The sequence below is a fragment of the Convolutriloba macropyga genome, chromosome 13 (genome assembly GCF_964194025.1).
Source record: "Convolutriloba macropyga chromosome 13, txConMacr16.3, whole genome shotgun sequence".
NCBI lineage: Eukaryota > Metazoa > Xenacoelomorpha > Acoela > Convolutidae > Convolutriloba > Convolutriloba macropyga.
This window is the reverse complement of record NC_134480.1, coordinates 32637035-32664241: the sequence shown is the minus strand read 5'-3', so window position 1 is coordinate 32664241 and position 27207 is coordinate 32637035. Positions and strand designations below refer to the sequence as shown.

General features: G+C 34.4%; 1 protein-coding gene and 1 pseudogene across 1 annotated transcript in view; both read left to right on the top strand.

The window, feature by feature from the left end:
* LOC142352251 (tektin-4-like) overlaps positions 1–22326 on the top strand; it is a 29480-nt gene extending 7154 nt beyond the window's left edge. The window contains exons 6-10 of the mRNA XM_075404727.1: positions 3644–3714; positions 4404–4547; positions 5202–5424; positions 18430–18584; positions 21550–22326. Coding sequence (XP_075260842.1) covers positions 3644–3714; positions 4404–4547; positions 5202–5424; positions 18430–18584; positions 21550–21766 — 810 coding nt within the window. The 3' untranslated portion in view covers positions 21767–22326. The remainder of the gene's footprint in view (positions 1–3643; positions 3715–4403; positions 4548–5201; positions 5425–18429; positions 18585–21549) is intronic.
* A 2741-nt stretch (positions 22327–25067) lies between these two features.
* On the top strand, positions 25068–26675 carry LOC142352172 (14-3-3 protein gamma pseudogene; annotated as a pseudogene).
* Positions 26676–27207: the final 532 nt, after the last annotated feature.

Genomic DNA, 27207 nt, shown 5'->3' with positions numbered 1-27207 from the left:
ATAGCAAGAAAATCTGTCCAGTGGTTTTCGATAATTAGCAAATAATTTTTGTTGCTTAACTATATTGTTTTTTAAAAAAAGGTTCAAGCGTTTTGTTTTTCCCGTACCTGTTGTTCTTTTGGTTTTTTATTTAGTTGTGTACGCATGAAGTGTAAGCAAGCAATTTTCCAATGAGATATTGGGTAACTTCTTGAGCTGATTTGCTACTTAGTTAAGCTTCCCATGACATTTGAACAGTTTTTTTCAGAGAATACGTAATTTAAAATGTTTGTTTTTAGACGTATTTTTTTCTTTGTCTCGTTGGATTTTGCTTGTCATGCTTGAATGGCAATAAAACGAATTCCAAAACTTCAAAGAAGAATTCTACAACTTCAACTTCCAATATATGTAACAGTAGAATTGTTTTCCTCGAAACATAAACAGGTCTGTTTGGCATACCCTTGGAACCAAATAGACTTTTTAAAAAAAATTGGAGGAAATAGTTGGAAACAAAATCAATAACCTGAAATATTCATTCCACAATTGCATTTTTCTATAATCTCCTTAAGTTCCGAGGAAACGATGTCTACTGTTACCCTTGCTCATTATAATGTTTGCTTACTAACTCTTTCAACCTGTATTGAAAAATTTGTCGAGTCTAGTTTGACTTTCGTCTAAGTTAAAAATCTGTTCACCTCATTTTTAACAGAGTTTATGAAGGCTATTTGCATAAATCAGTTACTAGGTTTAATGATGATCATAATTTTCTGCCGAAAAACAGCGCAATAGCTTTAGGGTTAATGCTTTTTTTAAAATAAAAATTGCTTACTTTGAAGCCAAGATTGGTCAAGCTGTGATCAAGAATGAGCTATAATTAAAGGAGAATTTATCGTCACGCGGACAGCTCCAAAGAGTATTCAACAGTGTATTCAACTATGAGTCATAAGTGCGTGTGAGTCGCTTATCTACCTCTGGTCTATCACGTGATATATTATTATATTATCACTTCTTGTCATATTATCATCCAAAGTTTTGCCATGAAAATTTTAGATACAGGACAGGGTTTTGTGTGCGATGGAAATGAAAAATGGGATCCGGCTATTCGATCGCTCTGCTGAAATGCTTTGCGGGCGCTGATTACACCTTTTTTAAGTTAAAATAAACTTTTTACATGCTTTCAAAATTTTTCTACTGCAAGTTTTATTCTTACGGGATTATTAATAGCCGCCCTCATCTTCTCAGCCGGCTATTATTGCGCTCGTATTGTTTTTACAATTCAAAGAATTTGAATTGTATTGGGGCGCTGTCTTTTTTACGACTCGAAGAGGAGTATTGGAGAAGTCCTTTTTTTTTTTAATCAATTTTATTGGAGTGAATTTTGAAGCGGGAAATGAAACGCGTGAAAAAATTTGGAGTGATTTTGGGTGCTGAACAAAAGTGAAGAGCGGAGCGAAAAGAGAGTGGTTTTTTGTTCATACCGCTGGTTTTGAGAGAGCGAGAAAGTGATGTGTGAAAAAATTTTCTCTGAGCGAGCGAAATTTTTTTGTTCACGTGCGGCTTTTAAAAGCAGGTTTTTTGCAATTTTTCTTGTTTATGAGGTTTGATTATGATATTGTATTGGATTTGGGCTCGTTCTGATAGGAATTGAAGGTTTCCAGTAGTTAATTTGAGTTTTATGCAAATTTGGAGGTTTTTGATCAGTTTTGGTGATTTTTCGACGAAATTTAATGTATTTTGGCCTTTTATTTTGTTTTAATGCTTTAAGTGCAATTTTCATAGAAGCTCGTTACTCAGGGAATATCAGGGATACAAATTGATTACAATTTTGTTGGTATAAAACATTTTTTCTGAGGAAAAATGACAGAAAAATTGAGAATTTTTTGACCAGTTTTTTAAATTTTTTGCTTCTTTTCGTTTTTTTTTTCAATCGTAGACAATTTTATTAACTTGTTATGACTTGCCGATTATTTCTCGAGCAGTTCATTGCTCTATTTGCTCAAAGTAACTTCATTTGGTTTTATTTTTTCTTGTAAAATTTAAAAAAACACCTTACTTTTTCTCGTTTTTTTTTGCTAATTTGGTTTTATATGTCGTTTCTATTCTTCCTCAACCTTTGAGAGCATTTGGGGAGGTTTCTAGTCGAATTCAGTTGTGTTAGCTCTTTTGGATGTCTCTCATTTTGATTAATATTAGTTTCGAGTTGTTTTTGTTAAAGAAAATCGAGTAAATCAGAGCAAATTTTGGCCACTTTTTGTCATTTTTCTAAGTTTTTTTTGCCTATTTCTTCCAATTTGATGTTTTTTGCTGGCAACTTTTTCCCAATAAGGAGCATTTTTGTAGGTGTTCATACTATGAATTTTCACTTCAAGGCTTAGCAGGGCAGTTTTCATTTAAACAAATTATACAAAACTCTAATTCGTCAAAGAGTTTTTCTTAGTCTTTTTTAGTTTGTTGTTTAACGTTTCTCTGCAAGTACTAGGTGGGCGATTGATCTAGCCAAATATATAACTAATTGACTTCTATGAGTTATGGATGGGAAGCTGCATGTTATCTTTTGGTAGAGAATTTTCTTTGGATTTTTAGAGAATATTTTTTTTTGATTTTGTCCTTTGTGAAGTTTCCAGTTCTCCAGTCTTTTCTTTGTGAATTGGTTACACTGTCTGTCGATTGCTAATATGCTGGTGATGCATCTGATTAGTGAGAGTAGTCAGATTTCTACTTCGAGTCGTTTCCGGAATTCTTCCGGCTATGTTTTTTTTTAAGATCTGTTCACACATTTTCATGATTTTTGAAGTCAAATTGGAGTGGTGATTTTGGTCACGCCGAAACAGGAAATGGAGCGAAAAAGCGAGTGGTTTTGCGGCGTGAAATTTTTTCGCTCTAAATTTAAAGTAGAGTGAGAAAATGGTGTTTGAACAAAAATTCGCTTTCTCGCTAGTGGTTTTTTGTTCACATGCGGCAATTTCACTTTGATTTTTACTCTTTTTTTCGATTTTTTGGATCGGATTTTTTTCTAAATGGTTTTTCCAATCCATTCATAGTCCGTTTTAGGTCTAGTTTTTTTAGTCAATGAAAATTCTTTGAATTGTACGTCAGGACTTGTCCTGCTATGTTTTTTTACTTCGTCAAACTTTTTTTCGCTTTACCATTTTGCCGCTTTTTCGACATTTTGCGTGAAATCTTTTTGACTTCTCAAGGCTAGTTTCTCTCTTCTCTCATTCTGCTAAAAGTGAATTTGAACATCAGTTGCTAAGCAAAGCAATTCAAAATGAACAGAGTCGGTATAAAAAATTGAAGTCAGAAATAGAAACGGGATAAACCCATAAAGCCCAATTTTAGATGCCCGCTATTTCAACGTCGTTCCTATAAGTCTTATTTACCATCTCTTATGCTTATTGGTGTTGATAGTAGCCCCTGTAGCCTCTCTCTAAGAAACAGAAGTATGTTCAACTACGAAATGCCATCAAAATAAATCGGACTTAAAAAATATTTTTGTACAAAAATCTTTTTTTTTTCAATATATTCTATTCGTTCAATCCCAATCATGCTTATTGGAATCAACGGCGGCTATTTTCCGGCAATCTGCCGGGTATGTTTTTTGACCTAGCATTATTATAACCATATTGAATTTTTTCGCAGTTTTCCTTATATTGACTTGTTTCAGGAGGTTGACCTGATTCAGAAGATCCAGGCTCTTCTTCAGAGGACTATTGATGAAATCGACAAACAGACAAAGTAAGATTTTTTGTTTATGCTTTCAATATTATTATTGAAAGCATAAACAAAAATAATATTAAAATAATATTAAAATAATATTAATATAATATTAAAACAAAAATAATATTAAGTGTACTGAATTTACGCAAAAAATCACGAATGTTGAGCATGTACATTCTCTGATTAAAGTTGTGTATATCAACAGATGAAATCAGATATGATTTTTCAAAGTGTTTAGAATTTTTCCCATCAAATGTGAGCGGATTTAAAATGAAATGCGATTTGCAAGATCTGGCAAGATGTTTATTATCTTTCATGATCTTGTGTACTGTCTCGTTATGCAAGATTACAGTTCGAAAACCTTGCTTTTCCAATTATAGCCCCCGCTCAGTGGGCAAAGAGTGTAAACAAATGACTCACCCCATTCCCCCTCCCCCGCCCGATTACACAAAAACCAAAACTCTAATATAATTGGGGATATGAGAAGGGCCGTAATTGGCTGTTTTTTACCCAATCAAATCAAACTTGATATAGCTTGAGAAGATTTTTTTAAAAGAAAATGTGAAGATATGAACGAATTTGTAAGATTTTTCAAGTGTTCCAATTGATTTGGGCTATGGCACCCTGTTCTTCTCAATACATGCCAAGATATATGATTGGAGTGGAGCTTGACCAGGTCTTATAGAGTGTCTTTGTTCTTAATTTAGACTGGTTCGCCGTGCCAAGCACAACCTGGCTAAGGACTGGGGTGACAAGATGCACGCTTACAAGATAGACGTGTCAGCTGGCAATCTCAACAATTACACCACTGAGATTATGTACAGAGATGGAGTCGACTCCATATCCGGAGGGTTAGTTCCTTATTGTTCTGGACTAATTCAAATTTGTTGCAGGGTTAGTTCGAATAACGCTTGTGTCAACTCTCTTCTTTCAATTTTTTGTATGTACATTATTGCCCTTCCACAAGCGGCTTCAATTTTATGAACCAAAAATTTGAGTTAATTACCTTTTTCGCTATATTTCTGAATTTTTATTCGATATTTTACCTTGTCAGTTTCAAAATTTGTTGAAGATTATATATGATTTGCTCAATTTTGACTGTTGTTCACAGCAGAATTCAAGTGTTTAACATTCTTGCTGCTCAAATTCTGCTATGAACAAAACATTTCTTTTTCTAACTAACTTGAAAATTGTCAATAAACAGGCATTCGTTTGGAACTTTTTCTTATTTTGCAAACTCTTTTTTTGCAAACTCATTTAGCACTTAAAATATTTTCTAAACTCCAGAACTTTTCATTTCGTTGAAGTAAAGACCTCTATTGGTTCTCTTCGACAACCCAAATTATAGTACTGATACAAATACGCCAAATTTCATTAAACAATCTTCTATTCTGATTATTATATACTCAATTTCATTAGTTAGTAGCAGATATAATTTGACAACCATAAAACGGAAAATTAAATTAATTTAGTTGCTTTTTTGATGGTTTTTCTCTCCTTTTTAGCCGCACAATGCCTGCAGATTGGGCTCAGCTGACCCATGACAACATAATGGCGGCTGAGAACGAGAGAATGGCTTCTATCCAACTGCGTGGTCTGATTGAGGATGTGTTGACAGATGTCGGCAATGACCAGAGAGAACAGGCCAACACTGTGGACAAGGCATTCGCTGCCAGAGTCGAGGAGATGCACGATGCAAAGAGGAAACTGGAAGACCATCTTTTGAAGGTACGGGCTTTGGATCACATTTATTGGTCACCATATTCGAAGAAATACCTATGGTTCCAGACAGCCATTCAATTGTTTGATCTATTCTGTTTCGCCCCCCCCAGTGTTTTTTTTACGCCCCCGGTTACAAATTATGTGTTGTTATATAGCACGCTACTGTGTAAAAAAGGATCACGTGCGCCTGTTGGGGCGTAAAAAATATAGGCCCACTAAGCTGGGGGGGAGGGCAAAACAGAATAGATCCCAAATTTTTATAAGATCTTAGATTTGGAATATGATTTTCCATTTTTTTCTCAATCTTGAAGTAAACAGATTTCTGTAAGTTAAATTCAGAACGTCCCTTGTTCAGTTAAGTTGTTCAGTCTCTTTGACCGGGGAGTTACTGGTTGATGCAACAGCTGGGACGAAAGTCAGGTTCCCACTTTTTTTTGCCGTTACAGTTTTAAGTAACGTAAAATTGGCTGGCGGCCATCTTGAATTGATTCATCATCAACATGCTCCAAGTAGAATAGATTTAACATTAAACTACAGGGTACCTCGCGTTGCCTAGAATTCCGTTCCGAGAAAAGAAAGACGAACAAAAACGAGTAATCAGCCAAAACGCGTGTGAGACCGGGCATTTTTGAACCATATAAATTTGTTGACTTTGTTTTGGAGTAGTTGCTTCAGTTTTTTTGAATGAAACAAATTATTAGTTCCAGTGATATTGGTTCCAGTGATAATTTCCCATGAAGATTACCGCGAATTATAACATTACAATAATATTTTTTTGTACTGTTGATTTTTTTGAATTCAAATTTTCTATGGAAAGAATAGGTTATTTGGCCATTTTATGATATTGGTTTTTGACATTTGTTTTAGAGCTTGGCCTAATTTAGTAAAGAAGTCAATTTAGTAAATTTTGTAAATAAGTCCAGTAGCCTGATATCTCAAAGTTTTTAGTTATTTTTTGGGTCCTGTTGATCTTTTATTTTAGATTTTATTTAATCAGTTTTCGGTCTGATTATCAATTGCTCTCAAACGAAGTTTTTAGCAATCAAATTAGACCTGTGATCTTTTTATGCAATTTTTTGCTTGACCGAGTTCGTCAATTTGACGGTTCGTCCTCAAAAACACGTACCGGTCATAGGGCATTAAGTTCTCTTAGAGCCTCACGCCTTACCAGTGTCTAAGAATGCGCTTCACCAAAACTGTTTTGAGGCGACAAATGCATGGTGCAAAGGAAAGTTCGTGGTCTTGAAAGTTTGATTCCGCAGTCACCCACCACTCATCACTCAATCGCCCCCCCCCCCCCCCCCACTCAATCTCAGCACACAGCCCTATCCTCCCTCCTATACCTGGTGGCTTTGAACCCCTCTCGTACAGCCCTCCCAATTCTACCCCCCCCCCCCCCCCGCCCAATCGCTGCACCCCCATTCCGCCAAAGTACTCACTCCGGCAATGCTTGCATCTCTGAGCCCCAGCTGGGTACTACCGATGCCAACCGCTTGCCGGTTGTTTGAGAGCAATTCGCCCGACGTTAGTCGGTTATGTTTTGACTTTTCGTCCTCAGAAACAAGATAAACTGGTAAAGCCCGAGCGGATTAGTACCTGTACACTTCTTGTATCGCTTTGCTAGGGCCATAATTTACGGTTCACCGAAGCTACTTAGGATGAAGAACTTCATGGTGTGGAGAGAGATTTTCCCTTTAAGATGTTTACCCCCCCCCCCCCCACACACACACACACTTTACCCCCTCACTTTTCTTGATCCCTTATCTCTAAGATTAAGCTACCTTCTACCAAAACCAGGCCCTCATCAGTTTTCTGAGGGCATTTTGTTCAATTCTAGTAGGTTATAGTAGATCGCTTCAGCTGATTTTATTTTGCCGTCAAAATTTAGTGATAGACGAAGATAATCTTTTCGTGCCTAAATTTTTTGTAGACATTGTCGTCAAACAGTTGACTGGTGAACAAATGCACTTTGTCAATTATGATAGATCATGGAACTCTTTTTATCCAGGAGTTACACTTCCACTGTTTTTCCTTTTTTATTTGCAGAGACTTCAGCTCTTCGATCCTGTTAAACAAATGTCGTTCGCCCATTTAAGTCAGAACCGAACATTTTTGTCATCTGCATTTGGTACCTGCAGAAAGAATTATATGTTATATAAACAATAACAATAAGCTATAACTTCTTGTAGTTTTTATAATATCAAAGTGTGCATTTATAGCTCTGAATTATTTTAGCATTGGTCAAATTAGATATTTTACTTAGATACACGAATTGAACAATTGATACTCTGCTCAAGCATAACAAGTAAAAGTTCTTCAAATCAATAGTTCACACAGCTACTACAAAAGCATGCAGCTTTCTCAACCAGTTTTTCACAAAAATTAATATTCGAGACTGTTTTTTATGCTGATGTGAATTTGATAAAATTTTAATGGGCACTAACTTTTTCCTATTTCAATTCGTATTTCAAAATATTCCTTTATTGAATCCAAGAAAAGCATGGATTTTTAGCTTGATGAAGGGAGCAATAATGTGTTAGGATCACGTTTATTTTGCGAGAAGATTAACTGATTTTGTGAAAAGATTAACTGAGTATATTTTCGACTGCATTTAAATCCTGTAAAATTGATATCTTGAAATTTGCCTAAACTTATAGGATATACTCGTTTCTCTAGTCAATTTTTGAATAATTTTTGGAACTATCTTTTTGGTGGCACTTTTTTGTTTTTTTTTTAGATTAGAAATTGACTCAGCGTATTGCAGCACTAACATGTTGCGTAATAAAATCTTCATCACATTTTTTCGCGGCGAATTGTTTCGCTGAGGAATTGGCACAAAAACAAAATAAAATGTTAAGAATTTTACGCAACATAAATTTTAATTTCAAATTTTAAAAATATTTTCAAAGAAATGTAATCCAAAAGTGTAGTTATGTAAGTCCCCAAAAAACAAAAGAACAATAAGCAATTTTGGCAAATTTGCGCATAATGTTCCCACCCGTTGCTCTTCGAAGTTTTTGGCTAATTGGCTTACAAATCAGTGAGAGATAAGGAGATGTTAAAATTTCAAAAATTCACATACTGTTTGAAAAAGGTTGGTGTATGACTAAAAACAAAATGTTCAAACTCAAACTACTAAAGGAAGTAAATAATATTGCAATAGACCGCCGATGAGACCTGTCGTTAATGAGACTACGAGACAAGACTGACGACAATATAAAACAACAGCAACAACAATCAATTTTAAGTGCGACCTAAATTGAATATCTACTTTTTACAACACTTATTAACAAGTGCAATCTGGTATCAGAAAAGCTGAAAGATAACTAATTAAATTGCGTTTCCTAAGAAAGCAGGTGAGACTTGTCCTGAATGAGACTAGGTAACAAGTCTACAAGAAAAGAACTATCAAGGATTAATCCAAAAATTTCAAAATCATAACAACCAAGAAGATTTAGCTGAAAAAGCAGGTAGATTCCTAAATAACTCAGAAGATCAAGTTGTGTGACTACGAAGTAACAACCAAAACATTGAAAACACAAAAATTCTCATAAGATTTGGGTTTGTTACAACCCCAAAAAGCAAAAGAACAATAAGCGATTTGGCAAATTTGCGCATAATATTCCCACCCGTTGCTTTTCGAAGTTTTTGACTAATTGGCTTACAAATCAGTAAGAGATAAAGAGATGTTAAATTTTCTAAAATTCACATACTGTTCGAAAAAGGTTGGTGTTTGACTAAAAATAAAATGTTCAAACTCAAACTACTAAAGGAAGTAAATAATGTCGCAATAGACCGCCGATGAGACCTGTCATTAATGAGACTACGAGACAAGACTGACGACAATATAAAACAACAGCAACAACAACCAATTTTAAGTGCGACTTAAATAGAATATCTGTTTTTTTACAACACTTATTAACAAGTGCAATCTGGTATCAGAAAAGCTGAAAGATAACTAATGAAATTGCGTTTCCTAAGAAAGCAGGTGGGACTTTTCCTTAGTGAGACTAGTTAACAAGTCGACAAGGAAAGAGCAATCAAGGATTAATCCAAAAATTTCAAAAATCATAACCAAGAAGATTCAGCTCAAAAACCAGGTAGATTCCTAAATAACTCAGAAGACCAAGTTGTGTGACTACGAAGTAACAACCAAAACATTGAAAACACAAAAATTCTCATAAGATTTGGGTTTGTTACAATCCCAAAAAACAAAAGAACAATAAGCAATTTTAGCAAATGTGCGCATAATGTTCCCACCCGTGGCTTTTCCAAGTTTTTGACTAATTGGCTTACAAATCAGTGAGAGATAAGGAGATGTTAAAATTTCAAAAATTCACATACTGTTCGAAAAAGGTTTGTGTATGACTAAAAACAAAATGTTCAAACTCAAACTACTAAAGGAAGTAAATAATGTTGAAATAGACCGCCGATGAGACCTGTCATTAATGAGACTACGAGACAAGACTGACGACAATATAAAACAACAGCAACAACAACCAATTTTAAGTGCGACCTAAATTGAATATCTGTGTTTGACAACACTTATTAACAAGTGCAATCTGGTATCAGAAAAGCTGAAAGATAACTAATTAAATTGCATTTTCTAAGAAAGCAGGTGAGACTTGTCCTTAATGAGACTAGGTAACAAGTCGACAAGAAAAGAGCAATCAAGCATTAATCCAAAAATTTCAAAAATCATAACAACCAAGAAGATTCAGCTGAAAAACCAGGTAGATTCCTAAATAACTCAGAAGACCAAGTTGTGTGACTACGAAGTAACAACCAAAACCTTGAAAACACAAATTTCTCATAAGATTTGGGTTTGTTACAACCCCAAAAATCAAAAGAACAATAAGCATTTTTGGCAAATTTGCGCATAATGTTCCCACCCGTTGCTTTCGAAGTTTTTGACTAATTGGCTTACAAATCAGTAGGAGATAAAGAGATGTTAAAGTTTTTAAAATTCACATACTGTTCGAAAAAGGTTGATGTATAACTAAAAACAAAATGTTCAAACTCAAACTACTAAAGGAAGTAAATAATGTTGCAATAGACCGCCGATGAGACCTGTCATTAATGAGACTACGAGACAAGACTGACGACAATATAAAACAACAGCAACAACAACCAATTTTAAGTGCGACCTAAATTGAATATCTGTGTTTGACAACACTTATTAACAAGTGCAATCTGGTATCAGAAAAGCTGAAAGATAACTAATTAAATTGCGTTTTCTAAGAAAGCAGGTGAGACTTGTCCTTAATGAGACTAGATAACAAGTTGACAAGAAAAGAGCAATCATGGATCAATCCAAAAATTTCAAAAACCATAACAACCAAGAAGATTCAACTGAAAAACTAGGTAAATTCCTAAATAACTCAAAAGACCAAGTTGTTTGACTACGAAGTAACAACCAAAACATTGAAAACACAAAAATTCTCATAAGATTTGGGTTTGTTACAACCCCAAAAAACAAAAGAACAATAAGCAATTTTGGCAAATTTGCGCATAACGTTCCCACCCGTTGCTTTTCAAAGTTTTTGACTAATTGGCTTACAAATCAGTAAGAGATAAAGAGATGTTAAAATTTCTAAAATTCACATACTGTTCGAAAAAGGTTGTTGTATGACTAAAAACAAAATGTTCAAACTCAAACTACTAAAGGAAGTAAATAATGTCGCAATAGACTGCCGATGAGACCTGTCATTAATGAGACTACGAGACAAGACTGACGACAATATAAAACATCAGCAACAACAACCAATTTTAAGTGCGACTTAAATTGAATATCTGTTTTTTACAACACTTATTAACAAGTGCAATCTGGTATCAGAAAAGCTGAAAGATAACTAATTAAATTGTTTTTCCTAAGAAAGCAGGTGGGACTTGTCCTTAATGAGACTAGGTAACAAGTCGACAAGAAAAGAGCAATCAATCATTAATCCAAAAATTTCAAAAATCATAACAATCAAGAAGATTCAGCTGAAAAACCAGGTAGATTCCTAAATAACTCACAAGACCAAGTTGTGTGACTACAAAGTAACAACCAAAAAATTGAAAACACAAAAATTCTCATAAGATTTGGGTTTGTTACAACCCCAAAAAACAAAAGAACAATAAGCAATTTTGGCAATTTTGCGCATAATGTTTCCACCCGATGCTTTTCGAAGTTTTTGACTAATTGGCTTACAAATCAGTAAGAGCTATAGAGATGTTAAATTTTCTAAAATTCACTTACTGTTCGAAAAAGGTTGGTGTATGACTAAAAACAAAATGTTTAAACTCAAACTACTAAAGGAGCTAAATAATGTCGCAATAGACCGCCGATGAGACCTGTCATTAATGAGACTACGAGACAAGACTGACGACAATATAAAACAACAGCAACAACAATGAATTTTAAGTGCGACCTAAATTGAATATTTGTGTTTGACAACACTTATTAACAAATGCAATCTGGTATCAGAAAAGCTGAAAGATAACTAATTAAATTTCGTTTTCTAAGAAAGCAGGTGAGACGTGTCCTTAATGAGACTAGGTAACAAGTCGACAAGAAAAGAGCAATCAAGCAATAATCCAAAAATTTCAAAAATCATAACAATCAAGAAGATTCAGCTGAAAAACCAGGTAGATTCCTAAATAACTCAGAAGACCAAGTTGTGTGACTACGAAGTAACAACCAAAAAATTGAAACCACAAAAACTCTCATAAGATTTGGGTTTGTTACAACCCCAAAAAACAAAAGAACAATAAGCAATTTTGGAAATTTTGCGCATAATGTTCCCACCCGATGCTTTTCGAAGTTTTTGACTAATTGGCTTACAAATCAGTAAGAGCTATAGAGATGTTAAATTTTCTAAAATTCACTTACTGTTCGAAAAAGGTTGGTGTATGACTGAAAACAAAATGTTTAAACTCAAACTACTAAAGGAGCTAAATAATGTCGCAATAGACCGCAGATGAGAGCTGTCATCAATGAGACTACGAGACAAGACTGACGACAATGTAAAACAACAGCAACAACAACCAATTTTAAGTGCGACCCAAGTTGAATATCTGTATTTTACAACACTTATTAACAAGTGCAATCTGGTATCAGAAAAGCTGAAAAATAACTAATTAAATTGCGTTTCCTAAGAAAGCAGGAGGGACTTGTCCTTAGTGAGACTAGTTAACAAGTCGACAAGGAAAGAGCAATCAAGGATTAATCCAAAAATTTCAAAAATCATAACAACCAAGAAGATTCAGCTGAAAAACCAGGTAGATTCTCAAATAACTCAGAAGAACAAGTTGTGTGACTACGAAGTAACAACCAAAAAATTGAAAACACAAAAATTCTCATAAGATTTGGGTTTGTTACAACCCCAAACATCAAAAGAACAATAAGCAATTCTGCCAAATTTGCGCATAATGTTTCCACCCGTTGCTTTTCCAAGTTTTTGATTAATTGGCTTACAAATCAATAAGAGATAAAGAGATGTTAAATTTTCTAAAATTCACATATTTTTCGAAAAAGGTTGGTGTATGACTAAAAACAAAATGTTCAAACACAAACTATTAAAGGAAGTAAATAATGTCGCAATAGACCGCCGATGAGACCTGTCATTAATGAGACTACGAGACAAGACTGACGACAATATAAAACAACAGCAACAACAACGAATTTTAAGTGCGACCTAAATTGAATATTTGTGTTTGACAACACTTATTAACAAATGCAATCTGGTATCAGAAAAGCTGAAAGATAACTAATTAAATTTCGTTTTCTAAGAAAGCAGGTGAGACGTGTCCTTAATGAGACTAGATAACAAGTCGACAAGAAAAAAGCAATCAAGGATTAATCCAAAAGTTTCAAAAATCATAACAACCAAGAAGATTCAGCTGAAAAACCAGGTAGATTCCTAAATAACTCAGAAGACCAAGTTGTGTGACTACAAAGTAACAACCAAAACATTGAAAACACAAAAATTCTCATAAGATTTGGGTTTGTTACAACTCCAAAAAACAAAAGAACAATAAGCAATTTTGGCAAATTTGCGCATAACGTTCCCACCCGTTGCTTTTCAAAGTTTTTGACTAATTGGCTTACAAATCAGTAAGAGATAAAGAGATGTTAAAATTTCTAAAATTCACATACTGTTCGAAAAAGGTTGTTGTATGACTAAGAACAAAATGTTCAAACTCAAACTACTAAAGGAAGTAAATAATGTCGCAATAGACCGCCGATGAGACCTGTCATTAATGAGACTACGAGACAAGACTGACGACAATATAAAACAACAGCAACAACAACCAATTTTAAGTGCGACTTAAATTGAATATCTGTTTTTTACAACACTTATTAACAAGTGCAATCTGGTATCAGAAAAGCTGAAAGATAACTAATTAAATTGCTTTTCCTAAGAAAGCAGGTGGGACTTGTCCTTAATGAGACTAGGTAACAAGTCGACAAGAAAAGAGCAATCAAGGATTAATCCAAAAATTTCAAAAATCCTAACAACCAAGAAGATTCAGCTGAAAAGCCAGGTAGATTCCTAAATAACTCAGAAGACCAAGTTGTGTGACTACGAAGTAACAACCAAAACATTGAAAACACAAAAATTCTCCTAAGTTTTGGGTTTGTTACAACCCACTGTTTTGAATCCTTAACGCGCAATAACAAATAAAGCAAATAGATTTCACTCGGGTGACCTCAGTTAAACATGAATGAGGACTCTTTTTTAAAGAAACCGTTAAAAGACAACAAAAAGAACCAATATTGACAAGTATCAGAATTTATATGGAAGCGCGTAAAGTAAAATTGATAAAGCCATCAGTTAAAACATCCAAACCAGTAACAAATTTTAAGCAAAGAACTTCATCGTCACTAAACCACCAATTTATGGCATTAAATGGGTTCCTCTCTACCTCCATAGAAAGGAATTGAGACCTGTTCTAATCCAGAATATGTCATACAACTGCAAAAAGAACAACAAATACAAGCAGGAATCAGAAGTTCGTCTAAAATTTGCAGAGAAACAGTGTGGAAGCCGTTGAACCCATGAACTATACACTGGAAACAATACATAAGTTCAATTGAGTCTTCTTTCAACGCCAATGGGCCCTGCTGTGAATGTGATATTGTGACGAGAAACCAAAATAGACACTCAACTCTCAATTAAAATATCGCACAATTTTTTAGCGGAAAATTGTAATGTCGAAGTCTCAAATATAAAATCGTCATAGATTGTTTTGTGTTTCACTTGAAAGGGGATGGGACCGTTCAGTATTTGAATAAGTTACAAGTTGACAGAGATCAACAGAAAACTTTGGCAGGGTTTAAAAACTATTGATTTTTTAAAGAGCAATTATATTACAAGTCATGAGGGCAATTAGGTATCGACTGAAATCGTGAGACAATTGCACCTTTGAATAATGATATTAGGTCGTAAGACTATAAAATGATCATAAATGCAGGAAAAATTATAGAAATCATAAGAATTATAGAAATCAAGTTATAAGAAGCCCACAAAATGCTTAAATGAAGACAGAAAAAAACCATGAACATTTCTCTGAAGACCCTAATTGGGTTATTCGGACTTATTTGAACGTAAATCGAACCTTTTGTTAATTTAATTTTAATAAGACACTTACCGGGTTGTAATTGATTGATGAAAAATAGGAACAGATTTTGCAAAACACAGCGCGCAATAAAATCTGTTTTTTTAATAAAAATCACGATTAGACCAACAATAAATCTGCTATCGCTGCGGTTTTTTGGGAAACACTTAACTGTTCAAATTTTGTGCTCATTACTTGGTCACATTTGGTTCAAAAACTTCAAGCATATCAAGAATAAATGATGTTTTCTGGATAATTATCACTTTGTTATAATTATGATATCAGTTTATATTATCAAAATTTTGTACTCTCTTAAAAAACGGAATTAATAATGCCCTCATGTGAGTTTAGAAAATAATTTGTGTCAGCAGTTTTTAGTTTTTGACTTGCGGTAAATTTTACAAAGTCGTATTGGGAAGCATAGTTGGTGCCATTTTTCGTTATGAAATGCTGAGTTCTTAAACTTTCAGCCAAAATTTGAGACAAATAGCCAGATCAAGCTATTCAGCCATTCTCTTCTGTACTCAAAGCTGAAATTAATGGACTATCATTAACGGTTGTGACATATTTTATTAAAATTGTTGAGATTTTGAGCAAAAACAACGGAAACTGTGAACATAACCGGCTAACGTGGGGTGAACTGTTCTCAAACGGCCTACAAGAGGTTGACTTTCTCAGTAGCTGCAGTTAGCTATCTTTAGCTTAATTGAAGGGACATTAGAGTGGCATGGGAGGAGGGGTAGAGTAGAGTGGGAAGTCGAGCGTGTCTTATAAGGCTGAGTTCCCAAAAATTTGGCCAAATTTTTAGAGGATAAAGTAGATCAAGCAATTCATCAACCCTTTTCTTTCTTCAATGCTTAAATTAATGAAACTCTCTTGAACAGTTGCAACATATTTTTACTAAATTTGGTTAAATTTGAGCAAAAATAACAGAAATTGTGAACATAATTGATCGTGAACATAATTTTCTCAAACGACTGACAAGATGTTGACTTCGTGCGTAGCTGGAATTAGGTGAATGGGGTGAGGCTTGGGGGAAGGGTGAAGTGAGAGGGTGAACTTTTGAGAACTGCCCTTTGCGTTATGAATTTATGTCTCCAAAGAAGATTCGGCGAATCGCACACTCAGAGATTATTAAGCCGTAAGGTTCTAAGAGAACTTAATACGCGTCAGGCACTACCGGTTTATACCGTTTTTGAGGACTAAAAGTCAAAAGATCAGAAGAAAAACTGCTACTTATTGACTACGTTTTTTTAAAGTTATTTTTCTTTCGTTCTGTCACACGTTTTAATAACTTTAAAACTGACGAACAACTTTTAATCGGACGATGTGTACGCAGGATGAAATTTGATGCGCCAATAAGAGCTAATGAGGTACAGGAACAAACTTTTAAGAATCTTGTTAGATTAACTTCGTCTTGCAAGATCTTGCATTATTATTGTCCGGTCTTGGCCAGGGTGATTATGTTTCACTAATGGTTTTCCAATTTTATCGGTGCTTCCAGAAGATTCATGAAGAGTATTGAACAAAATATACAAGCGATCATCTCGGCAGATTCAGTTTTGCATAATTGAGTGTTTTTTTATCACATTTGCTAAATATTTCATATTTATGTCATCACTGACGAATACAACGTTAGGAAAATTTCTCACTTAATATGGCGTTTTGAAAATAATGACTATCTAAATTTTTGGGAAAGCTCATCTGTTTAAAATGAGTTTCCAAAATAAAGAAAATTTAATTAAAACATTCAATATACGTTTCTTATCAAAATTTAGTTAATTTGTCATGGGCCTCGGTTGGAATAAACGGAAGTCCATTAATATTTTGGTATTTAAAAATTGTGAACTATCAGTCTTTCGTGGAGCATAATTTGTGGAGTAGGAAAATTAATTAACCTAAAACATTTGTAATCACGTCTTCCTAACTGTTAACAATTTTTGGACAACGGACACGTTTTTCTTTTTCTTCAATGGCTCGTTAATGGGAATATATTGTTTTTGACTCCAACAAAAATACACTTTTATTCGTATATATTTAATTGGTTTTGAATTTTTTTTTTACTTATACTAAAGAAATGCCGTACTTTCCAGCGTCTTTCAGTCAAATGTTATTTGACACCAAGTTTTTTGCAAGCTTACTTCAATTTTAAGTAAATTGTTTACTACTGCTTTTCAACGTACCCAGTTGTAAAAGGACGTAGACGCAGCAGATAAGTCAAGTGAAATCATTGAAAACCAAAAATGAGGATGGAGGTGGTGAAATTGGGTCGAAAAGTAGCTGCATCTAATCTGCTTACAGAACCCAATGTACGATTTCATCGGTAACTTGAAAGATTGAACTTAAAGAAGTTAAAGTCTAATTTTTTGTCCTAATTTTAGTGTCCTATAGGACAGTAAGTTTAGGACAAAGAAATTAGACATTCAGTTCTTTAAGTTCAATCTTTCATGTTAATGATGAAATTGTACATTGGGCTCTGTAAGCAGATTAGACACAGCTACTTTTCGACCCATTTTCACAGATTATTCTGCGTCCACTTTTTGGTTTTCAATGATTTCACTTGACTTATCTGCTGCGTCTGCATCCTTTTCTCAGTGCAATCTTTCAAACTAAGAAATCTAACTTCTGAAACTTGAATAAAACTGATGTAATTAATCGGCGGCTTCGCTATCGGAGACGTTTGATTTATTTGAACTCCTGTATATTTTTAAGTAGAAAACATTTCTTCCAGTAATCTGCGAAATTGTACACTTAACTTTAATTTCAAATGAATTTCAACACTTTCATACTCTTTGATTCTTCTTAATACATTACAATAGAATCTTGCCCAGCACTCGGTTCCAGCACTCGTGCCCAGCACTCGGGTGCAAGCGCCCTCCTGTCCGGGCATTAAGTCTATGCTTAATTTACAAGCGTGCGTGATTATTGTACGCCTTCGTTTTGATGCAGTTTAGGCATCAAAGTGTACACTGATTCTAAAGATTACTTCAGCTGTCCATCCATACTGCCTGTTAGTGAGCAACCGTCTTTGCATCGAATTATTAGACAGCTGACTTAATAATAGACAGAGGTATTATCAATAGACAATTAGCGTGATCTTTAGCTATTAGAATTTTAATACTAAGATAATTGCGGATTTAAAAATTAGGCACGTCTCTAATTTGCTCAAATTTAGAGAGTTGTGCATTAAAAAGATCCAATAAAGGATCGTAAATGAAATCGTACACAAAAGCACTTTCGCTGATAAATAATCACGTACAGCTATTTTTGACAATAGTTATTAATGGCCTCTTTTGGTCTCAATGCACCGTTACAATCCATTAATAACTCTGTAAGTACAAAGCATAACAATAAAATCTAAACTTTAACATTCAGTTTTTGCGTATTGGGTGTGTTTTTGTGTTCTAGACGTGTAAGGAGATCACATCTCAAGAGAAGAATATTGAGGACTTGAAACTGGCTATCCGAGAGAAAGAGGAGCCGATGAAAGTGGCCCAGAGCAGACTGGAGTACAGAACTCACAGACCCAACAACGAGTTATGCGACGACCCAGCCCAGAGAAGGTCAGCTTCCATCATGATATACTCTTGTTACAGATATTTTTCTTCACGCGCGTACACTAACTGATACCCCAACATTGTAAATTGCCTTATTTCGATCGAATAGTATGCTCGAAGATTGACAGGATTTTGAACAGATTCTAAGTTTTCGGTTGCGTATGATCAGAAGCATAGGTCACGTGACCCTGATGAAGTCACTGAGAAAATGTGACATTAATCGAGAAGCGCTCGGTGGATAGAGATAAGCAACAATTTTGAAGTAACTTTAGCGCTCACGTAACCTTGCTTGAAACACGCACTTGGAAATTTTAAATTTTCAGCAGTTTTAAAATCTGGCCATTTAGAATCTGACACAGCAGAGATTTGGCATTTTAACACTTGCAGAAGATCACAGGAGTTTCAGTGGCTTACCGTACCTCAAAATGATCCTAACATATACTACCGTCTATTTTTGCACCCCAGAGATCCATAGTTTCACATCTTGTTGAAAGGGTAATTCTTTGTCTGAAACTCCATTTTTCAATTGAACTCGTAACATACCAGGGTCGCCACATCTTATTAGTCATACTAGGATCATATATGATGTCATACAAATCATAACGTATTTCCTAGTACGATCCTTGTATGACTACTCAGAAATCATATATGATCCTCGTATAACTACTAACAATTTTGTATGATGAGCAACCCGGGTAGCTCCTGAACAAACCATAAAAGGGTTGACATTTTGTAAAATTGTTCTGAACGAAAAATTTTTATACAGATTTTTCTTACAGAGCAAGTAAAGCCAGAGCAACGCAAACCCATGAAATGGTATTAAAGATTCATTTATTAATAGCCGCGAAGCGATAGCGGCTATTATGGGGAACATCGTGGTTTTTTACAATTCAGAGAATTTGAATTGTATTGGGGCGCTGTGTTTTTTTTAAGATGTGTTCACACATTTTTCAATGACTTTGATCATTCAAAACGGGATAAACAGGTAAAGCCCAGTGGGCATTAAGTTTCATTAGAGACCCAAAGTGGTCTTTAGAAGTCCTTCATGTACTTAGAGTGGTGCAGCTGCTGGGATGGCCTTAATTTAAGGTTAAAAGGTCATTTTTAGGAGTTTTTGGACGCGAAATGGTGCAATTTTTCATGTTTTTTGTATTTTTTTTTCTGTTTTTTGTTTGATTAGTCTTAGGATGAAGTTTTTAAAAGTTGATGAAGGCATTTTGCGAGACAAAATTACATGTTATGATAAATTAATGAGCTATATGATTTGGTACTATAAACACAAACACGCAAAATGATACTAATTTTTGCAATTTTTTTCAAGTTTTTTAAAAATTTTTTGTCATTTTTTGAGTTTTCCAGCTTCAAGGACAGGTAATCCCCTTAAAGGCTTGATAATAGGGCACTGAACAGTTTCTAGTACCAATGGATTGGTTTTCAACATTTTTATGTCTCGAATTTAAGCATTTTTTTAAATGAAATCTGTAATTTTTTTAAAAAATTTATTGTCATTTTTTGATATTTGTCCATTCTTGAGTGCCATAAACTTATTCCACGGTCTGATAAAAATTTAGTGTATGGTGTTTAGTTTCAGTGGATTTGTTAGTTCCAATGGATTATTTTCAACAATTTAGTCTTTCGATTTTTAAAAATTTTTTTATAAAATTTGCAATTTTTTCAAAGTTTTTTTAAAACTTTTGTCATTTGTTCAGTTTTTCTTACATCAGTAGCCAGATAATCTCATGAATGGTTTGGTAGTATGTTATTAAATAGTTGCTATGGGGCAATTGATTAGTTTTCAACATTTTAATAGCACGATATTTCTTTTTTTTTTGAAATTTGAAATTTTTTCTAAAAATTTTTCCCTATCGATCTATGAACAAATGAATTTCTTAGGCCTTGGAGTTGGGTTAGTGGATAGCCTCTAGAGACACAGAAATGATTCTGAAGATATTACTATTGCAATTTTTGGCAACATTTCATTAAATTTTATAATTAATTTCATTTTTGTAAAAAAAAATTTTGATCGTTTTCGAGTTATTCGATCTTCAAGTGCCAATGACTTTTTTTCAGGTCTTGCAGAGATAATAGTGGGAAAATTTCCAAAACAAAAATTTGTTGCAAACATATTTTTGAGATATGAAAAAGGGATCAAATTTTTCCTTACGGTAAAAGCTTCAAGAGTTTTAGCAATGAATATATGTGTTTGATTATTTTAGTTTCTCAATTTTTTAGACGATTTGGTTTGTGTTTTGGCTGGCATTGTTCAATTGATCGGCTGGTCAGGTAGAGTACTTCTAGTCTTTCAATTCAATTCTTTGAATTGTGTTTCGGGACTTGTCCTGCTATGTTTTTTTAGTTCGTCGTCTCCATCGATGATTCTTACGACCTGACTTCTTGGAATTGACTTTTTCAATGACTTCAGTGACTTCTACTGCTTTGCAGTTAAAATCTGTGTGCGCGACGTCATTTCTGCTTTTAGGTCAATTGCATGACTTACCTCACTATAAAAATGACTTCTGAACTCACTTATGGAACTTTAAATTTTATGAACGTTTACTATAGTTGAAGATCAATAGTGTGCATCTAAGTAATGCCAAACTTATATGCCCTAATTCTTGAGTATTAGAGTTTTTGATTTCGAATTTTAATTTTGAAAAGCTCTATTAGGGCTTTCTCTTTATAGAGCTTATGTGTCATAAAATTGACAGTCCGAATCTATCCCAAAAAGTCTAGTGGTCTATTAAGGGACTGGTGGTCGATCTGTCTATCTTATTTCTTTAGTTGTTTCAATTCATGGAAGACCACAAGCGTCTATCGCGGCTATTTTCCGGCAAACTGCCGGCTATGTTAGATTGAATTTAATGTAATAGTTCCATTCCACTTAACATTATGGTTTCTTCGGAATTTTAATACTGAATATTGCAGCTTTTTTGTCTCCTTTCCAGTATAAATAATTTTTTGTCCTTTTCAGACTGTTGGAAGAAGTTCAGGAGATCAAGGCCTCGATTGCGGCACTCGAGGACAAATTAGCCGAAGCTCGACAAAGCCGAGCAGATTTGATGAACACTCGCAAGGAGCTGGAAACCGAGATTGCATACAAGCAGGACTCCCTGTTTATCGACAGAGAGAAGTGCATGACTCTTCGAACACGATTCCCGACTATCACTCGACTTGTCGGCTACCAATGAGAAACGAGCGCGGATTTCGTCAGCCAATGAAATTCGAGATGCGTGACATCTTTTTTAGTCGTCCTAAAAACTGCCAATTGGGGTCTCAATTTTATTTTTCTGACCAAAAAGTTGAATTTGGATCCCTTTCGACATAAATTGCGTACTAACTTCTCAATATATGTTGTTTTTCGTTAATGCGTGCTCTCATTGAAAATTATCGCTGAAAATTAGTTTGTAAACACGGACTGTGGTTATTATATGCTTTCGTCTCTTTCCCATAATAACCCCGTAAAAGTAAACCCCCTCTCTCTTATTCCATACTTTTGTAGCCCCACATTGATATAGCATAGCCGCCCCACCCCCCGTTGTAATATAATTGCTGTAAAATGGGGGATTAGATTGTAGCCACATAGGATTATAATGGGAACAAATTTTGCAAACTAGTTGCTGAACTCTTTCGCAAAATGTCATAGACTGCCATCCACGTTTTAAAGTCCAAAATTTTTGTTGAGTGTTGTATCAAGGTAGAAATTCGGTAGAAAATGTAGAAAAGACCTAAAAACTAATTTTTGTGAAAAGCCATTCGGGTATATTTAAACTTTAAAAAGGCATGAAGTATAAGAGAGAAGATATAAAGCAAGTTTTTGGGTCTTTAGAGCGATTCCTATCAATACTTAACATATCCTTAGTGCTGCTTTATAGATGCCAAGATGCGTGGTAAGTAGAAGTACCAAGTTTGAAACAGCTAAAAGCAATTTATATTTTTTAACAATAACAAATTAACATTTCTCATTAAACGACTTCGTTTCATACTGTCTCGCAGAGGTCGTAGGATTCCTGCAAATATGCGTATTTAATTGCTCTCAAACAAAGTTTGTAGCAATTATATTAGTCCTGCTGATCTTTTTTAAATGAACACTCGCAAGGTTTTTCCTACTTTCTTTATGATAGTTCTTTTTTCGTTGTCCATTTGACTTTTCGTTCTCATAAACGGGGAAAACCCGCAAGGCTTTAAGAAGTTCTCGTAAAGTCGGTCGCCTTACTGGTCTAAGTATTCGATTAACCGAAACTGTTGATTAGACATAAAATTTCACTCCCACTCTTCTCTAACCCCGCCCTCGTCCAACCCAATCCAACTTATTCCACGCGTAACTTCGTACTCTTGACCCCCTCAATTAAACTGCCTCCTTCTGACGAATCCAACCGCTCGCCAGCCGTTTGAGACCAAATCGCCCGACATTTGTTGTTTATATTTTGCAAGATTTTGATAGAATCAATTTATCATGCAAAATTCTTCCAACATTTCAAATCAATCTAAAATAAATTACCAGAAAACCCTTTTTCGTGGAACCAGTGATGCTTTTTTTAAAGGAGCTCCAGTCAAGATTTCTACCAATCAATTTCAAAACAATTTGTTTTGATAATAAGAGTTATTGATTTTACTTCAGTTTTCAAGTCGTACGGCGTCACGCCTTAGCTGCGACACCCTAGCCCAAATTTAACTTATTCAAAACTGGATTAAATAAGCACATATTTTTGTACTTATATATACAATATTTTATTTAGAGTAGCTATATAAATTTAAGGATCGTTTACTTAATCATTTTTTCATGTCTGACATCAACGAATTTCGGTTCGACGTCAAGTATATTTATTATCATCGAAATTAGTTTTCTGTCTGATCCGTTTTTGTTCAAAGTTTTTCGAGCTTTATTTTTTCTGCGAGTTTAAACGTTTCATTTTATTCGATTGCTCCTACTAAAGTGTAATATAGCTTAACGCTATTTTGTCTATGCTATTATTTTTGATCGTGCTTCGATATTATGTTATCAAAGTTTTTTATTTGATGCCACTGAGATTTTTATGAGATGCTAAAAATGAATACATCTAATGGTTAAAGAGTTAATTGCAGGTTAGTCTGGTGCTGTTCCGTTAACATAGCTACGCGTGTTTAGAACAGCCAAATTTGCTAAAGAATATTTTGCTCATTTTGAATTTAAATAATGTGTTCTCGTCTAATAAGAGTAAAATAAATAAAGTTCTTTGGATCACAATTAGTACAAAGAGTTTGTGTTGGTAACAGTTTACACAATTTTTCTTGGTTAATTTCATATTATTCTCGGAACTGATTTTATTCTGCGGTATTTAATCAGTTACTGGATGTGATTTTTTGTCCATATGTGTCAAGTTATTTCCTAGTAACGTTATGAAATACTGTTTCAAATATACATGAATTTGTGTTTTGTTTTTATATTGTTGTCAAACCAAGTTTGAAGCAATTGTTGTCAACGTGTGTGCCTTTTATATGAAAAATTTTGATTGTTTTTTCTGGAAGTTTTTTTGGTACTTCTTGAATGACTTTTTTGCGCTTGATTGTTGATTTTTTTGAGCGATTTGAATTGTGTGCATTCAGAATTTAAGCTGCTAAAATAAAAACGGATTGCCGGAGAAATCTGTACATAACACCTGTAGCGTAGGGGTGATTAGTCAGCGTAGCAATTCGTCCGACGTTAGTCGGTTTATTGTGTATGTGTGTTTTTTTTTAAAATTCTTTGTTGTCTTTTATGACACAGTTTTCGGTTTTTGTCCTTTCGTTGGCCGTATTAGTGGAAATCTGGTTGCTGGTCCGGGTGTATAATTCTTACATTCCATGGATGCGAAATCATGCGAATCATATCCGCTTCTTATGATTAATCAGAGTCATATATGATCTAGTATTTTTTAACGATATTTTATGATTGATAACCCTGGACTATTTGTATTAAAGTGTATCAAAGAATGTTCACGCACAAATTATATATCTTTGAAAGCTTCTTTTACGTTGTCTTGTTCTGCTAAATGCGCTCTGACTCTACGAGCAAATTTCGTACTGTTTTGTATCAGTGATTTGGCGATATCTTTTTTGACTAAAACGTTTTGAAATTATAGTTTTTTTCAATCACTTAGAGTTAAATTTTCGGTGCGAATTAAAATAGTACAATGCAAGATGTATATTTTGCGTGAATTTTAGAAGTGATGCTTGACATAGTATTTGAGACTATAGGCATAAAACTTCACTTTTAAAGCCAATTTAATTGCTCCAGACGAGAAAAGCTCCAACTCATATGTTGAAAGCACTTGTTTTCGTAGTTCGCTTTTGGAACTAACTTTAAAAAAAAACTTAAATTGATTTTTCTTAAGTCTGTTTGCATTTATCTCATTTTTTCAAATTGTCTTTTTAAAGAAACTTAGAGCAATCAACTTTAAATTAACAAATTGGGTTACAGTATCAAAAGTTGCGATATTAGATTAGATTAGATTTAAACTCAGATGGTAGACGATACAGAGAATTTTATACAGAATATTAAGAATATTTAAACTGTTTAAGCATTACTTGTCGCTTTTCAGATATTAGAAAAGGTGAATTCCCTCAAAATTTCATTACAAATGCGAAAAACTCTGTGGATTAAATTGTAATAAATCCAATTAAGCAATATTTCACAATGTCACACGAACACTATGTACAAATGGCTAGAATGGCCGAGCAAGCCGACAGATTCGATGATATGGCGGAATGCATGAAAAAGGCTGTTGAAATTCTCGACCAATCAAAACCCGTATCAGCCGAAGAACGAAATCTTCTTTCAGTAGCCTACAAAAATGCCGTGGGCTCGCGACGCGCAGCTTGGCGCGTAACATCCAATATCGAAATGCGTTCGAAATTAAAGTCGGACGACGAGGGAAAAACCGAAGTTGCCAAAACGTACCGCGAAGAAATAGAAAGAGAACTGGATGTTCTTTGCAAAGATATTTTGGGTTTACTCCACACCCATTTGATCACAAACGCTCAAACTCACGGAGGTGTGGAAAGTTTAGTGTTCTACCGTAAAATGCTAGGCGATTATTACCGTTATTGTGCTGAAATCGAAAGCGAGAATAATAGACAAGCAACGTCGGCAAAACTTGCGCAACAGGCGTACGAGGAGGCGAAGAGCGAGTCTTTTAAACTTTCGACAACGCATCCAATACGACTTGGATTACAGCTGAATTACTCAGTATTTCTGTACGAGATAATGAACGATCCTAACCGCGCATGCAAAGTGGCTAAAACGGCGTTTGATGACGCAATTGCCGAATTCGACAGTGTTGGAGACGATTTCTACAAGGATGCAAATTTGATCATGCAATTATTGAGGGATAACCTGACGTTATGGACTTCGGATGTTGAGAAAGATGACGAATTTCAATAGCGAACTAGATTTATTGCCTTAAATACTTCCCGTCAAAATTCAATTTGTTAAAAAGGAACAAAAATGCAAATTTTTAAGTGTGTTCACGAGTAAATTTTATGCTATTTAAGTTCTGAATTTGAAAAGTGCAAAAAATGTTGCAATAAGTTAAAGATTTGGATTTTCGTTCCTTTTTAGTATAATTTTGTGGATTTTCGTTCCTCAGTATAATTTTGTGCTCTTCATCACTCGTTGTCTGATATCATATTTTATTCATTTCTTGTGGACTGTTCTTGCATGTGATCACATCTTGAAAATAGATCTAAATTGAATATTTTTTGTTATGTACTTTTATGATAAAGCAAAGTTGAACGAAAAAAGACTTGCTAGGAATAATATACGCCTTATTTTCTCCCTAAGTGGTAGCAAGAATTGTCAATTTTTATTTGCTAAAAGCTTTCAAACTTCATTCTATCAGCTAAACTTATAATCATATCATACGCAGTTCATATTGATTATTAGATTTGTATATTGCGAATAGTTAGTTTTGTACGTAAGAACAACCTAGCTCGTGCTTCTTTAGCGACCAATCGAATTCTATAATTCACGTTACTACGAAGCTTAATTCTAATTCATTTTTAGTGTGCTTTTCTATTAATTTCCTCTAATGCTTAATTTTGAAAATTAGTTTGAAATTAGAATACAATGTTCCGACCACATCTCATCAAAATTTTACTCAATAGACGAAGAAACTGCGCCAGGTCGAGGTGACCAAACCGAATTGACCTCTGATCAGACCATCATCGAGCGCGCACATGTTCTCGATGCGCTCGAATCACATGGTCTGGAAAAAGCTTCGAGCGTAATTTTGTCTGGACAATGGTTTCGAATTTGTCTGATCAGAGGCCACTTCGGATGTTGTCTCTGCTAAGAGTTAACAATATAGCAGCATTCTGATCTGATGAGAGTCTGATGGAGTTGATCAGAATCAAGGGGTCCACCTAATAGCGACTGCCTGTACCCTCATGAAAAGGTTTTGAATCACTGTACATCATGACGGTATTATAAAAAGCTGTATAAGTTCATCTATTCAGTTAAAACCTTGAAATAATGGCATACTCAATATTTTTTTCGTCACTTGGGTTTTCTTGTCATTAGTAAAATTTTTAGAATTGGCTTTTTGTTAGCTTCATGACATGAATATATTATTGCGATATTGAGGGATTTGTTTATGTTCAAAATCGTTTTCTT